We start from the raw sequence: 16,673 nt of genomic DNA on the forward strand, positions 1-16,673 counted from the left end.
ACACACACACAAACACACAGAGAGAGTGTTGGCAACTTAATCAGCTGGGTGGGTGTGTTGCTAGAAAATTGGCCTTTGGTAATTTGTTGTTTCCTCTCTTAAACAAAATGAAAGACTGAGAGCCTGAAAGGCGAATGACATCAGCCCACAAACACTGATTACAGACAATAGAGTGCAAGCGGCATGCACTCATAGGACTGAGAGAGAGAGAGCCAAAGAGAGGCAGAAAGAGAGAGAGAATGTGTTGCAGTAAGAGGGGTCTATATTGGCGATATGAATCGGCAGTGAAGCATTCTAGGGCTTCGTGTTACAGGCCTTATACGGGCCAGGGCCCCTGTGTTTCTGGCTCTCTCAGCTATTCTTAGGCTGTCTGTCCCTCACCCTCAGCAACCCTACAGGCAAGAAACTCTTCTCCACATTAATACTAATTTAAATGTTCATTTTTGCAACTTTGCACTTGAGTGTTATTGATAGTTTTGGATTTCGGGGTAAGAAGTCAGACTTTACTGTTTTCTGCAGTAGCTCAGTCCAACTCTGCACTCTCTTCTGTGTGTGTACCTATCTGCACGTGTGTGTCTGTGTGCACAAACGTATGCGTGTGTGTGTGTCTCCATTTGTGTATCTCAGTGGTTCCACAGCACCTGACCCACCCACACCAGGGTGTTTGTCCTGAGAGCTGGGAGCAGAAGGGTTGTGAAGCCAGGGCCAACGGAGGTAAGAGCAACCACCGAGGCACCGAGCGGGACAAAAGGATAGCAGGGGTAGGACGGAGAACAAGGGCACACCACACAGGAGGGGAAACCGCGCTGCCAGCAGGAGTTGTTTGCAGGAGGAGTGTTGACGTTTAGCCGAAGATGAGTACATACACAGTGTCTCTGAATGGCCCTGCTCCGTGGGGTTTCAGACTACAGGGAGGAAAAGACTTCAACATGCCCCTCACCATCTCCAGGGTAAGGACAGGGCGACCCTCACACATTTGTTGTGCAACATAAAGAGAAAGTTATGAGAAATGTGACACTAACGAGACAGCCTGTAATTAACTTGGAAAGGGAAACCAAAACTTCTTCAGACATCTCAGACTGTGTGCACTGATTGGCTGGCTTAGGGCAAATTGAATAATTCAGTGGTGATAAAAAACAAAATACACAGTTCGCAATACTGTAAGCAATTGATTAACACCCTCAAAAAAAACCTCTGTAACCTTTCCCTGCTTGGATAACTTAGTAAGCATCATTTTATTTTTTTGTTGTTCTGTCAGCAGAAAACCAATCACACAGCACATTCTTCAACTGTTTAATAAAGTGCCCCTAAACCCTTAAATTTAACCTAAAAAGCCTAAAAATCTTTTATTATGAAGCACAGATTAGATTATTTTTTCCTGCTCTGATATATTTGACATCTAGCTTGTGTTTGTGTACGCGCATACTGTATATCTGTGTGAGCAGGTGTGGTTTGTGTGTGTGCTTTGGTTATGTAATGTTGCTGTAAGCGGTGATGGCAGGGAGCCTCCGATGTAACCTCCATGGAGACTTCTAGAACAGCAGCAGTGGAAAGACGGGAATAGTTTCACTGCTGCCTGACTTAACGCTGAGTGCTGTTGGCACACTTCAGCTAATTTTCAAGAATGCCTACATTTCTAAAATGCACAGTCATCTTGATTAATCACTTTTTTCCTCATCCAAGTCATTAGTTAAGCAAGTGACTATTGAAGTTATTGATATTGATTTGATTATTTTAACTGTCAAAACTGTTACTAAATTATTTAAAATAAAAGTTAAAAAAAACTTATATCAACTTATAACAAACATAATTTTCTTTAAAAAATAAAACAAAAGCTAAAATCTGAGTTAAAAGGAAGGAAAGACTATAACCACTTAGTGTTCAGCAGAGAAACTTTCTCCCTTTCTCATTCTCTGGCAGGCACCACTGGGGGTGTATTTACAGCATTCCCTTTAAATAGCATTAGGGGAGAGGTGGATGGATGGTTGGGAATGGGACAGGAAAGAAGCGAGCATTGCGAGGAAGCTAACGGCAGCTTGTGTTACCTTTAGTAAGCTTTCTCATGGTCAGTTTCAGTTTCCTCGTTTGGAGCTGCTCCTGTGGAGAAACAGATGGGCAGGGGGTCGATTTAGGAAATAACAGAGAAAAGTAGGAATGAGGTGGATGCTTGCCTGAGAGTAATCTCTGCTCCCCTCCCACCTCAAGCCCTTCATTCCTCAGGCCTGATTGATGCTCAGCTGGCAATCAGGCTCTGTTATATTGATCCAGACATCTGTTACTTCATTGTCTTCTGATCCCCATCTTAGGCAGGCGAGGGGAGCTTTGATCTGTGTCCAGAGTAACATTGTATCATTGGATTTGTTCAGGTTACCTGTGATTGGTCCTGACAAGTTAACATAAAACACTGCAGCTTGACATGTCAGCTCGGGGTGACATTACAGTTTGACGTAACACTGCAGAGGTTTGGATTTCGGACTTTTGCCAAGAACTAATAAAAGGAAAGAGGAATGAAGACATTGGATTCCTTACTTCTTGTTATCCAAGCCAAAGGACTTGCCACTAAAAGTGATATTTATTTATACATCTATTGTTATTAATTAAATATATTGATGTTAAAATGTTCTCATTGTGCTTGCCATAGCTGAAATTGTTTTAAAAGCTTGACTCTCTCAGAGTTTCACCCACACCACTCCGGTCTATTTGCATGCTCTCTTGAGACTGAAATATTTCTAAAGGAATGAAAACATCTCTCACCGTGAAAGCATCTCTCGTTAGCGCATGTGGAAAAAACAACCTAACAATAGCAACATTATGTCTAATATTTGTCTAACTAATTGATTCGGTGCAGTCTGGCATGCTGTATAAAACATGCAAGTAACATTTTTTTCCACATGAATTACTCATCGTTCGTTTTAAAAACTCTTATTTTGAAGGATGAATCTGTTATATCTAAGGAAAACACGTGTGATGAATTGTTTGGGTGGTGTTGCGCGCTTCGCTGAACTGAGCCAGCAGAAATATTACTTCTCCTTCACCTTGCTTTTCTGCTTCTTGCACACACGCACACACAAAGACTGAAATGGAAACAATAAAGCAGGAAAGAGGAGGGCAAAAAGCAGACATAAAGAGGAAATAAAGACATGACGACAGTGAAAAAACACAGCAGACCAATGATAATGTGATAAAATCTTGGGGAAAAAATTGCTTTGTAGTGAGTTTGTAGAGGCTATGATTAAAATAAACAGAAAAAAGAACAATCAAGGAAGTTTTGCATGAATGTCAGTAGCAGGTGTGTGTGTATAAGTGTGTGTGTTTGAGAGATAGAGAGGGGGCTCACAGGGGTCAATCACTGGCATCGGGAGCATCGCTTATTTTTAACTCTTTAACGAGTTGCCTGTAAGCCTAGACCCAATACTGTATAACCCAGACCGCTGAGCTCACTTAAACCTCCTCTCTGTGTAGTTTAACAGCTAAAATGAGGCTTTGTTGCACAGCTAGAAGTAGGAATACTGAGTTGAAGGTCATACATGAAGGATAACTGAAAGTGACAAAGAAAAGTGATGTAATGATTTACATAATCTGAAGAATAAAATCTTTTTTCTTGTCATTCAAATTCAAGAAAATCTCCCCATCCCTCTGTTAAGGACCCTTTTCTCTTTCTCTCTTGTTTTGTGTTCTCTAACCGCAGACATGAGACACGTCAATGAAATGAGTTCAGTGTCAGGAATAAAAGTATTCTGCACGCTTTGTGGCTCTGAAATGTGGCTGCTTTTATTTCAGTGTTTTTTCTCTGCTGTTGACACTCATTAGACTCGTAGATAACATTTGGTTACGCTCTGTCAGTTAACATAACTCATCTCCAGAGCTGAAGGATTACTTTAGTTTGCTTCATCGGCTTTTCTCTCCACTAACTTTAAGGCTTATTTACTGTGCCGCTACACACACAGAGCATTAATAACTGAGTGAAAAGAGCAGCTACAGTGGAAGCGGAAGTAACACGTCGGCTGGGCGGTTTAAGACCAACGTTAGCAGGCAGATGAACGAACTGTTTGAATCGTATCTTGTGTTTGTAACTTTCTTACATGCAGGTCAATTCGTACTACGTGTAACTGCATACGTTTGTCAGTTTTATGAGGAACGTGTATCAGTGGCTCTAGCGTGACCTGCTCTGCTGACCCCTTCCTTAGATAACTCCGGGCAGCAAGGCAGCGGGAGGCAGCTTGACCCAGGGTGACATCATCTCAGCTATTGATGGGGTCAGCACCGAGGGGATGACGCACCTGGAGGCCCAGAACAAGATCAAGTCTGCCACCACCAAACTCACCCTCTCAATGCAGAAGTAAACAAGCAGCACACTTATAGCTTAACACCCACCCGCACAAACTAAAGTAGATGATGAAGAAGAAACTTTTAAGGTACTTAAAGATACTGGATTTGCCTTGTCAGTTTGGGCGTTTAAGGAGGAAGACAAAGTGATGAAAGTGATACTTCAGAAAATTAAGGTTCCACTTCACACTTGAGTAAACTAACAGATCTGGGATTGGCTCTGTAACTAGCTGTGATTCCACGAAATCCCTTTATGTACACAGTCAGTTCAAATCAGTTCAATTTTATGAGAGTCTCTTCAATCCACCTACACAGTTTCCATTTAGACTAAAGGTGAGCACATGTGATTTTTCCAACTTCTAGTTATGCATATGAAAAATTGCCTGATTCTGCAGCTCTAACACCAAAAAAAGTGACATGAGGAAAACACATCGGACTTTTTCACCCTTAACAGAATTAATTTTTTTGCTGTATAATCTACAGATCAAGACGTCCGGCTCCAGTTCCCACGGCAACTCCAAGGATGGACTCACCCATGCCAGTCATCCCTCACCAGAAGGTATAAACACAGCCGCTCTATCATAAAAAACACACCCAGATGACACATGCAGACATACTGAATATCATATATGTTGTCTGTTAAAACCTGTGTGTTGAAAATGTCTTTTTCATATGTGTTCCGTATCCTCGTCTTATATATGTTTGTAAGAATATGATTAACTATTTTAAAATGGTGCCATCAGGCAGTGACCTGCTGCCCTCTAGTGTAAAATATTCACAGTGCAACTGCAGGAATCACTACAGGGAGGTCAGAGGTCAGCAAAAGAAAAACAAAACACCAACAGAACAACTGCTATACAAGCTGCTAGCTTTGGTTTAATTTAATAGATTCATTTTCCATCTCTATATATCCATCTATCTTGACATTCTCCCATTTTTAAGGCATTACAAGAGGAACATTTTGCAGGAGAAGTTCAAAAGAAGGATCAAGAGTCTTGTGGAATCCTGCTGGACAAAAATCCCTGCAAAAGAAATCTCTTCCCAGCTTCAAGATCTCCACCAAGCCAACGGGGGCAGTACAATTCCCCAATAGGCCTTTACTCCCCCGAAACTCTCAGAGAAATGATTGATATGCAGGGCAAAATAGGCGAGGGATCAGCATCGGCCCGGAGAGTTTCATCGCTGGGGTAGGTTAGCACACTTTAACCACCGGTTAAATAATACGGAGAGAAGAAGATAACTAATCTGGGGGGTGAGCCAAAAGGAGCTCACCCAAGGAATGAAGTCACACCTCCCTCATTTAACCAAAGATTAACAGAAAATGTACTCAGAACTTTCCACTGCTATTCCAGTACGCATAACCTCTCACACGTGGCACTATTTTGGGAGCGTGCATACAAATGCACCTGGCCTGCATCCAGGTAACAGAACAGGAGGAGCGCAGGATCATTTGAGGATATTTGGAGCCTCTTTACTAAAGGTCACATTACCTCAGCACTACATTTAAATATCTCAGAACAAAAACTGACTTTTCAAGATGAAAACATAAAGCCAGTGAAATGATGCTGCCATCAGCAACATCGTCACCAAAGAAGTCTTTTTGCTGTTTCAGCTCCCAAAGTTGCTTTTTTGAAGCTTTTATCATCTGGGAAATGCATCCCTCTTACTGCACACATGGGAATGCAAAGCCCACAACAAGGGTTTTATTCTTGTTTGAAGCAGAGACATGCTGTTTTTGCGAGTGTCACTGATGTGAATGTAAAAGCTCTGCAATTATGGCAAAAACAAACCTGCTGCACAGGTGCTGACTTACGGTTCTCTGAGCTCGTTCAAAAGACCAACAAACAAAAGGTGTCAGATTCTGTTTTTTTTCCAATAGATATAAATAATTAGGTATTAATTTTGTTGTTTTTTTGTTGCTTTTTTTTATCTTTGTTTTTGCCTTCTGGCTAACTGTGTGTTTAGATTCAGAAAACAAACCAATAACATTCATTTTGCTTAATAGAAAACAATTCTAAGGGAAAAATGCAGAAACATTTATTAAAAATTAAAGTCAGAATTTTTAAAACTGTTTTGTTTTTTCACCCCTAAAATAGCAACAATGCTTTTCAGTGGATTACATATTTAATAACCTGTAACTGACTAATTGTTTCTGCTGTATTGTGCTGTTATTCCTGAATTATTCAGTGTAACAGTGGCCATTTATTGCAGCAATGTGCTTTTCTCTTTCTAAATTTATCAGTTTTGAGAATATAACTGTAGGGCCCCACTATATTTTAGGGTTGATATTCATGTAATGAAAGACGTCCTTATAGAGGGTGATTTTCAGCTCCACAGAAAACCAAGGAATTGACTCAAAATTAGCTCCAACATCGAGGGAAAATGCCACTATAATAATAATTATTTCTTCTATGTTCACAGTGCATTATTGGGCTATATTATATATTTTTTTGGACAAAATATAGTATAGCACATTCTGCACATTCTTATATGTACTTCCTAAACAGATACCAGAAAAACAGCACCTTTTTCAACTCATATTTCCACCTAACAAAGCTCAGGTTGGCTCCATTTCTTTCTTCTTCTTCTTTTTTGGTGCCCTTAAAGTCATATTCATGTTGCATATTTGATCTGGAAGTTCCCATACCCGGAGTCTGGTGGGAGTTGAATTATGGCCGCTGTTGAGCGGTCTCTTCTCAGAAGGATGGCATGTGTTTGCGTGAAGTCTCAGTCATGGAATACTTGTAGAGTTTAATTAAGGGTGTAACGTGTTTGGCCTCTGACATATCACAGCCAGGTATCAGTCTCCCCCTAATCTGTTTCCCCTCTGCTGAGCCCTTACAGTAACGGCCAATGGGAAGTCAGGTGTCAGAAAAACGTGCTCCATGCAGAGCACAGGACGATGACGGCAGCGTCATGCCAGCAGCCCCACCTCACTGAGCACATGCGGACACAGACACACACACGCTCGGAGAGGACGAGCAGCTGTTGTACGCGGTTATGGAATGTTCCGCTCTGGTTACACACCATCATCCTGAATCCTCTGAAAGCCAAACCTGAGAAAGGACACCCCTGTCTATAGGGAGATGCCCCATACGTGATATGTTTCACTTTACTGTACCCTGAGCACATCCCTGTACTGTAGAGACAAACATTTATGTGTCTCACCACTGTGGCAGCGTGGAATTGAACACATTTACACCGACAATATGAAGTTGGCAGTGATTCCTCGCATAAGATGAAGTCAGTCTCTCTGAAGATTGAAATCATTCAGGCTTAAAATCTCACACGATTATTGGTTATGCTGCACTATGTGTAGCTCATTAAAACTATCAGGCACTCTGTTTTTCTCTCAGTTTATTTTGAAAACAGCAACAGAACTCGCAAATACTCAGAAACTCAAAGCGCATTCAAACTGTGACCTCTGCAGGAGGTGAAAATTTAATAAAACTATAACTGTGTCTGGGATAGGCTCCAGTCTCCTCTGCAACCCTGAATTTATTAAGCGGTTAATAAGATAGATGCATGGATGGATGGACAGACTGAACTATTGCCATATTATTAGCCTTGTCTCATGCCCATATTAAAATTAAATAACACTGAAAACCACCATTTGTTCCAAGTAACCCTGAGAATAAGACTGAAATGTGAAGATCTGATGCAGATTTATGAAGGTGAATATACGTGAAACTTTACAAACTCCTGTTTTAGCAGGTTTTAAAAGCCCAGAGTGTAACCCTTTATACATGAGACAGATTCTTGGCAAAAGCTAAAGTGAAACCAACATAAATATTTCCATATGCAGGGTTAGAAATAGGCATCTCCAGTAACTTGTCTGTGCCAGCCTGTGTTCATCTATCTGTAATGTCTGCTGTTCTGACATAAGTTGAGCGGGCGGTTTGCGTTCTGTTTTGTGTAGTTGTGTATATTTTTGTCTGTTCTGCGCTAAATGTGTCTACATCCCTGCTGTCTTGTGTCATGTGACTGAAACACTTCTGCTCCTGTCAGTCACTCCTGAGGTTTCGGGGGTAGCAGGGAAATATCCCAGTGATGGAAAAACGGCTGCAGTACATGGGATTACACATGAGCACTGTAGCCGGATGGTTTCCTGCAACGCACATAGGGCTATTGTTATCCACAAAAAATACCTGTAGTGATTCACCACATCCCCTCCTTTTGTCTATTTTTCTCTCTTTGTGTGTCGGTTCCTCTGGTGTGTTTCAGGTTATTGCAAACACAGCTGCAAAGTCAGTACCTTAATTTATTTTTACAGCATTTCATGTGCATGAAGTGAAGCGCAGCAGTATTAGCAATTTTCGATCATCTACTCGTAACTTTGGTGTGGAGTGAAGTTGTGGGATTTGTGTGTTGGTGGTTGCTTCCTTTTAGCTGTTGGGCTGCACTGAGTGTGGCGTTCACAAGCTAAAAATTCAAGTCATGTTAAAATCATCTGGTCCCCAGAAGTGGAAAATGGCAGACTACCACATTACTTTGGTGACTTTGGCCAGAATCTCTACTTTTCTCCATGTCACAAGAAATGACTGTGCATCGTTCTTCACATTGTTTATCTAACAGCTCTGTTGCCATTTACTTTATCATAAAAATGTAACATACCTGTCAATATTACATTGCAGCCAAGAGACCAGTTACAAAGTTACTTACATTTTGAGACAAAGAAACCAAAATAGCCTGTAAATTTTAGCGCTGACACATTTTTATTTCTCCCATAAATAATTATTTCATTTTCATTTCATTTCATTAAAAGTTTATTGATCCCAAAGGAAATTGGTTAAGGCTGCCGGCATTCCAGCATCAGCACTGAACTCATAATGTACTGAGACATTTACCTGCATTTCCACTTCTGCTGGTCCTTTTAATCAGTTTTACTGTGTGTGAAATTCATAACAGATACGTTATGTATTTGCAGTACTATGTCTATATCAGTATAACTGAGTGCATCATTTTAAACATGCCAGTAATGACCTGTCAGTTTGGCCTGCTGGGTGTCTGAAACATTAGCATGTTTGGTTTTCTTTGGACTTGTTTGTTTGTCAAGTAAAAGCTGAGAGTTTAGAAATGTTCAAGTGATAATGTCAAAGACCTTTTAGCTTCTGTTGACATGCTGTGTCCCAATTCCACAAATATTAGAAATATTAATTCATTGGTATTAAATATTTATCCAGTAGGATCTAATCACTTGCCACACATAGTACACGAATAATGCTGTGTTTAGTTTCCCTCTAAAGTTGGGTGTTGTAGCTTCGAATAACGTGACTCCTTGGAACTTGGAAATTCTGACTTCAGCTGGATTGCACTGTAAGAAGTTAGCATATGACATACGCAGCAGCTAATCTCCCCTCCAAACAGTGACAGCAGGATGCAATGCTTCCTGTGTCAGCTAGATTATTTTTAAATATACTTCATTGTGGCTTCAGCATTAAAAGTGAAAGAGCTGTTAGGTTATTTCTATGTCTATGGGCACTTAAATACTGTTAATAAATTGTGAACTTTTTAAGTGATGTTTGTAGACAATCTCAAACTTTGATGGTGTAAGTCAACATATGTAGCATGGTAGTGCAGTGGTTAGCACTGCTTCCCCACAGCAAGAAGGTCTGGGGTTCGAATCTAGTCTGGAATTACACATTTTTCCATGTTTTGGAGCTGGGACACAGCTACAGTATAGAGTGGTTTATATTTGCTAACCACTACAGCGGTACAACAGCCCCCCCTTTCTGCCGATTGCATGACTACACCTTGACCTTGCCGTCTCTTTTCCCTCATATTCCTCTCTCCTATCCCCTTCTGTTAACGCCTCATGTTTAAACCCTTCACCCCACACCTGAAACCTTCTTCTTTTACCCACTGACCTTTCACCCCTTCCACCTGCTCTGACAGTGTGGAGTACACCCCCAGCTTCAACCCCATTGCTTTGAAAGACTCAGCCCTGTCCACCCACAAGCCCATTGAAGTGAAGGGTCCAGGAGGAAAGGCTACTATCGTTCACGCTCAGTACAACACACCAATCAGCATGTACTCACAGGACGCCATCATGGACGCTATCGCAGGGCAGTCACAGGCAAAGGGACACGACAGGTGAGGACACAACTAAACCAATCCCGCCCCCAGGTGTTTTATACCTCTTTTGCACTCACACTTGATGACATCACACTGACTGAACAAAGCCATGTGTTTAGAAATTAAAGGGTCAGTTACTCAAATGACAAAAAACCCATATTCATTCACTTAATCTTCACTTGCTGGTTATATTAAGGCACTAAAATCTACTTTGATTGTCAGATTGGGTTAAAATATGCATCTGTGTGTAAATGACACACCAAAGGGTAGTTTGCAAGTCAACTGGTGAGTTATGAATGAGAATCCTATCTTACTGTTGCCATAACGCAGTAGGTCACAGCATTACTGCCACTATGAGATGCCAGTGTCTCTGATAAAACAGCAGTGGTTTATGAAACTGACCTTTTAAGAAACTTCTGCCTGAAAAGCTCCAAATAAGGTGGAGCTTCTGAGCATACGTTAAGCTTACGCTGCTACAAATAGGGTGTCTATAGTAGTGTAGTGTATGCCCGGGCTTTTCCTTGTTGTCTGTGTCCGTGCCGAGTACTCCTCCGTGCCTTCACCCACTTTCCTCTGCTCATTCCATCCAACCAACCAACCACACCCGTGCTGTCCTCCACCCATCCCTCCCCATCCTTTCTTCCTGGTTGTGACATGAAGTGAAGAGGCAGGCTCCCCCTTGGCGTAAGTACAGCAGAGCGTTTCCGTCTCGCCTCTCCTCATCCGTGCGTCTCCTCTCGTCTCACGACTTCATAATAGCTTGTGCATTGCGCCATGTGTCTCATAAACTAATGCCCGACTGAAAAATGTCTGAAAATCCTCCAGCCTCCCTTTGTATACAGAATTTATGTTTTTACGTGTTTGTCTGAAACATCACATCAAAGTGTTTGATGCACACTAACCATGAGGTTGTCATGGTTATGTGTGAGGAAGTACCCGTGGGTACTTTGGCCTTAGTGTGAGAGTGCAAGCCGAGTTTAGAGTCATACTCTGAAAAAAGGAGCCACTATCATCACAGCCTTGGGAACCTGATGGGATTTCATCTGATGCAGTTTTATGGCATGGGAATGTTCTGAGTATCACAGGTTTTTAAAACCTCTACTGCCCGGACCCGCACTGACTCACTTTCTAACTGCTGTGTACACGCTCTTGAGTATTTACTGTCATGAAGACTACATGACAGTAAATACAGGCACTTAAGGTAAAACTATAGATCAACAGAACAGAATTGAATATGATGGATTAACACATAAACTATAAAAATGTAATAATTAACCTTAATGTAATAAATGCCCATGATTGTATAAAATTCAAGATTTTAACCTAAACAGCATTTGAGTAGGATTTCAGTGGGTTTGTAGTGCAGTGAGGTGCATGTTTTAAATACTGCAGATTTCAGCAGGTCTTTCCAGTTTCAGGTCTGATACACACTGAGATTAGAGACTTTAAAGAACTCCTAAAATGCAAAGAATTTTAGACACATACAAATTTACATACAGTGCTGTGAAAAAGTCTTTGCCCCCTTGCAAAACCTTTGGCAGAAAGAACTGCAATCAGGTTTATGTGATAACTTTCACATCACTGTGGCTCTCATAAATGTTAGCCCCTTCTTCTTTGCAGAATTGTTTTAACTCAGCCACATTGAAGGTTTTTTTGGGGGGGGGGTTTAGCATGAATAGCTTGTTTAAGATCATGCCAAAGTATATCAGGCCACTGCAACCTTGATTTGGGGTTTTTGTGCCATTCAGAGGTGGACTTGCTGGTGTTTTTCGGATCATTGTTCTGCTGCAGCCCAAGTGCGTTTGAGTTTCAGGGTCCAAATTGATGGCCAGATATTCTCGTTTAGGATTTTTCATAGAGAACAGAGTTCATGGTTCCATCAGTTGCAGCAAGTCATCAAATGTGCAGAAAGCTTTTTGGTCACCAGTTATTTTCTCCTTGGAAATCTCCCTTCGATGCCATTTTTTTCCAGTCTCTCTTTTTGTTGTTGAACCATGAACACTGACCTGAACTGTAACAAGTGAGGCCTGCAGTTCTTTAGACGTTGTTCTGAGTTCTTCTATGACCCCTTGGATGAGTCATCAATGCACTCTTGGAATAAGTTTGGCAGGCAAAAGTTTCACAACTTTACCACTAATTGATGATTTAACAAGGGGCAATTACTTTTTCACACAGGGTAGGGTAGGTTTGGATGCATAACTGTATTTTGTATTTATCTGGGTTTTGTCTAGTATTAAAATTTGTTTGATAATTTGAAATATGTCAAAACTAAATGAAAAACTAAGAAATTAGGAAGGATGCAAATACTTCTTCACAACGCTGAATTAAAAGTGTGATGCTTTATGCAATTTTACTTTTTGTTTTTCAATATTTGTTTTTGGTGTACAAATATTCTGTTCCAACAAAGCAGTTGTACACCAAAAACATAGCAGTACTCCAATATTGATAGGTGGTAGTGTATCATGGGCACTTAATACATGATCTAGTTTCAGCTTTTAAAGTTTGGGCCTTAACATCCACTTTGGTTCCATGACGTCTAACTGACCTCTTTGCCCTGCAGTGGTGTTCTGCCCATCAAGGAGCCTGTGGTAGATTGTGCATCTCCAGTGTACCAGGCAGTGATCAGGCCAGGAGAGCCCCAGGACATGACTGACTGGGCTCGCCGTGCTGCCAACCTGCAGTCTAAAAGCTTCAGGATCCTGGCCCACATCACTGGCACCGAATACCGTCAGTACACTGACTCCACCTTATCTTCTTGTCCTTTCATCCTTTATGATTTCATACCCTCTCCTTGAATGTGCCCGATACTTCTCCTTGCTAATCCTCAATTAGTTATCATCTCATTGAGAGATCTTACTAAATGCTCCTTTATGTCTGTCAATGCAGTGCAAGACCCAGATGAGGAAGCCCTGCAGAAGTCAAGGTAAGAGTGGTCTTTTAATGGTGTGTGACCAGTCTACTGACATTTGGAGACAGAGTGGTTCAGATACTTTAGCAAAATTGAAAAATTACATCAACTGGCATCAGCTACCTTGTCTTAAAGAAAAATACATAGAAAGCTAAGCTGAACTGAAGTGGATACTTCAACTTTAATTAAAAGGGTTTCACAAAAGTATTGCATTAACTGTTTATTGCAGCCATTTTTATACACAGCAACCCACTTTCATATGCTCAAAAGTAACTGGACAAACCAACATAACCTTTAATGTAAGGATAGTTTCTAATGCTTGGATCCCTGCTTGAATCCCTGCTCTGCCAGGCCTTTACTGCAGCCAGCTTTCCTTCTGCTTTATGGGTCTCTTTGACTTAACTTTTATATCTAATAACCTATTTTGACACCAGAACATCATATTTTGAATTTTGCCTCAGCTAATTATTCATTTGCTCTGTCAGATTAGTTTTGCAGCACTTGGTTGAATCTGAGCAGAGAGCTCAGCTGCTTCTATTAGGAATGTATCAGCAATAAATACTAGTGAACCAGCTCCACTGGCTGGCAGCTATATACACCCAGGCTTCAGTATGCTGGTATGCTTTAGATCATGACTTGCTCTTTTCCTTCTTCATACTTTTCTCCTTCCATCATTCTTGTGCAAGTTAATCTTGTACGTCTTGAGAGTTGTTTTTGACAATCTCCAAAGAAACCCTTTACTATCATCAGTTTATTTCAGAAAGGAGAGATACCGAGATACAGAATACAATTAATCTATTTGACGATTAGACTCTGATGACTCCCAGTGATAGGAATTAGGATAGGACCCCCTGGAGTCTAAACACTGGTGATGGTGAAGATGAAGATAAAGGCTTAAATGAAGCTCTGAGTGACAAGGGTGGGGCAGAGTGCAGGCTGATTGGCTCAGAGAAAGTGGGCAAGAAGATGATTGGACTAGAGCAAGCCATTGAGTGTGATAGCATGGAAACCTGGCAGTGATCGAAACAATATCCTCCTGAGACCGAGCCTATTCATTTTTGTCCTCTGTAATGGACATTTGTTTTTAATCTGTATCCTTTTACTTATTTGAGCAACCCTACTAAGTCTCAATGTGCTCAACAGAGGACATTCTGGCATTTCCAGTGATATCTCATGTTTGGGTGGTTTCTTTTACCTCCAAAGAGGCAGGAAATCACAAAAACAGAAAAATACTTTTTTCCTCGGTTCTCAGGAATCCACTTGAAATTCTTGGAATCCACTTGGAAAAGTGGTGCACTATGTATAAAACTGGCTTTTTCTTCTAATACACTTTGATGATGTACAGCTGAAAAATTACAAAGAAGTGTGTCACTCTCCAAATATGCATGCACCTAACCGTAACTGTTATTTATTTATGTATACATAATACACACGTATTGTTTTCCCTACCATCAGAGAGAAGTTTGAGTCGGAGGTCAAAGGGCCCCGCTTTGCCAAGCTGAAGAACTGGCATCATGGACTGTCTGCACAGATCCTTAATGTCCAGGAATAAAGAGGAGAAGCCGAGAACAAAGGGAAAGAGAGAGAGAGAGGGGGGAGGAGGAGAACATGTAAAGGACGACATGGACAAAAGGAAGAGAAAGAGATAAATTATGGAGAGAGATAAGGAGGAAGAGGAGGAGCAAACTGCTCGGGAATGTGACATAGTATTGTAGCCCAGCTTAGTTTGATGAAAGATACTAAATGTTAGTGTAAGAATGCTAAATGTTAAATGTCAAATATATCTGTCAGCTGCTAAAACCTGATCTAGCATTTGGGTTTTTCTTTCTTTGTTTCCTTTTTGTTTGGGTTCTGTCTCTCTTATGTAAAAGGGAAATTGTACAAAAATGAAGTATTCAAGTGAAAATGCAGAAATTATGTTTCTTTTATGCACCAGTACGTAAACAAACATATGAATTTTAACACGATGTGCATATTTGTCAGGCAGCACACATAGAGATGTATCTAAATGCACCAATACAGTATGTAAAAAACAAATGCACTGATATGAATGTGAATAAATGTTTTCTTAAAACAATACGGCTGAATGAACTGCTGTAAACCACTTAAAAATCAAAGCTGGAGACATGGTGTGGCGTCATGATTGAGACGTTCATCAATCAAGTTTCCTGTCATTTCTGTTCCTGATGGAAAAGCAGAAGCAGTCTTTGACTTTGCAAACCAGGATATAAAAAAACAAAAGAGCATCTAACAGCTTTTGACAGGATAATAAGATGATTGTTTATTTGCTTGTGGCACCGCTGGCACTGGCACAGCTGTGATAACAGGGCTGACAGAGCCTTAGATATAAACCCAGCATGTGGAGCCACAATCTTCAGCTTTTATTTTAAGGCAACGCTAAACTTAAACTTTTTCTTATTTTCTAACATTCACTTCTCAAAAAAATTAATAAAACACTGAAAACACATCAGATCTCAATGGAAAAAAAACTTTGCTGAATATCTATATGGACATAGACTGGTTAATATGTTAGGAAAGAAAGGATACCATATTTTTTTGTTTAAAAGAAAATTATCAATTCAAAATGGTGCTCAGTAGTTAGGATGGCCCCCATGTGCTTGTATGCATGCGTGACAGTGACAGCTTCTATTGGGATGACAGGTGTCCTGGGGTATCTCCTTCCAGAGCCTCACTGAACTCCTGGACAGCTTTAGGTGTAACCTGGGGGGGTCAGACGGACCAAAATATAAGGTGTTCTATTGGATTTAGGTTAGTAAAATGCATGCATACTCTCGTCACATGAGGCTGGGCATTGTCGTGCACCAGGAGGAACCCAGGACCCACTGCACCAGCGTAGTGTCTGACATTGGGTCCAGAGATTTCATCTTGATACCCACAACAAACCTTTTGGCAACTGCATCTCCTGGAGGAGTTGGAGTAACTGTGCAACCTCTGTGGGGTCCAGCTATTGCCTTATGCTTCCAGTAGTGACACAGAGAACAGCCAAATGCAAAGCTAATGAAAAACACAAAAGATGGGGTGGGAAAAAATGTCAGTGACCTTCATCTGTAAAATCATTTCTGTCTTCGGGGTTGTCTCATTCTTGCCTCTCTTGTGCACCTGTTTTTAATTTCATTGATACCAATGCAGATGGAACATGGAAATCATATTTGTCTGCGTTTGTTTTTTTTTTTGCCAATCGCTCCCCAACCAGCTAGCTAATGTTTCTGCACTTTCTAGTGAAAACTGACACACCAAACATGGACTTGACCAGTGAGGTCACAACAAAAAATATAAAAATATAGAACCAAAAATTCAGTTTTTAGAAAGATGTTGAAAACTTCTGCAGAGCAGAGGGGAACTG

The 16,673-nt window shown here is 40.9% G+C and overlaps 1 protein-coding gene across 3 annotated transcripts; it reads left to right on the forward strand.

The window, feature by feature from the left end:
• Positions 1 to 380: 380 nt before the first annotated feature.
• On the forward strand, positions 381 to 15,386 carry ldb3b (LIM domain binding 3b). 3 transcript variants are annotated; one of them, XM_005471432.3, is made up of 10 exons: positions 381 to 488; positions 628 to 950; positions 4,188 to 4,339; positions 4,810 to 4,885; positions 8,551 to 8,573; positions 10,222 to 10,419; positions 11,062 to 11,085; positions 12,962 to 13,128; positions 13,288 to 13,324; positions 14,765 to 15,386. In XM_005471432.3, the coding sequence occupies exons 2-10, from the start codon at positions 855 to 857 to the stop codon at positions 14,859 to 14,861; spliced, it is 870 nt and encodes a 289-aa protein (XP_005471489.1). In that variant the 5' UTR covers positions 381 to 488; positions 628 to 854; the 3' UTR covers positions 14,862 to 15,386. The 3 variants fall into 3 exon arrangements, with proteins under 3 accessions (XP_005471489.1, XP_013124986.1, XP_013124985.1); XM_013269532.2 differs by lacking the exon at positions 11,062 to 11,085; XM_013269531.2 differs by lacking the exons at positions 8,551 to 8,573; positions 10,222 to 10,419; positions 11,062 to 11,085 and adding an exon at positions 5,269 to 5,513.
• The last annotated feature ends 1,287 nt before the right edge of the window (positions 15,387 to 16,673 follow it).

The sequence above is a fragment of the Oreochromis niloticus genome, linkage group LG8 (genome assembly GCF_001858045.2).
Source record: "Oreochromis niloticus isolate F11D_XX linkage group LG8, O_niloticus_UMD_NMBU, whole genome shotgun sequence".
Taxonomy (NCBI): Eukaryota; Metazoa; Chordata; class Actinopteri; order Cichliformes; family Cichlidae; genus Oreochromis; species Oreochromis niloticus.

What these genes read in the sequence shown, in the direction of transcription:
- ldb3b (XM_013269531.2), top strand. Translation starts at nt 855, where the DNA reads ATGAGTACATACACAGTGTCTCTGAATGGCCCTGCTCCGTGGGGTTTC. An exon ending in TGCCCCTCACCATCTCCAGG is followed by an intron (nt 951 to 4,187) that starts GTAAGGACAGGG and finishes CCCCTTCCTTAG; the next exon opens with ATAACTCCGGGCAGCAAGGC. An exon ending in CAGTCATCCCTCACCAGAAG is followed by an intron (nt 4,886 to 5,268) that starts GTATAAACACAG and finishes CCCATTTTTAAG; the next exon opens with GCATTACAAGAGGAACATTT.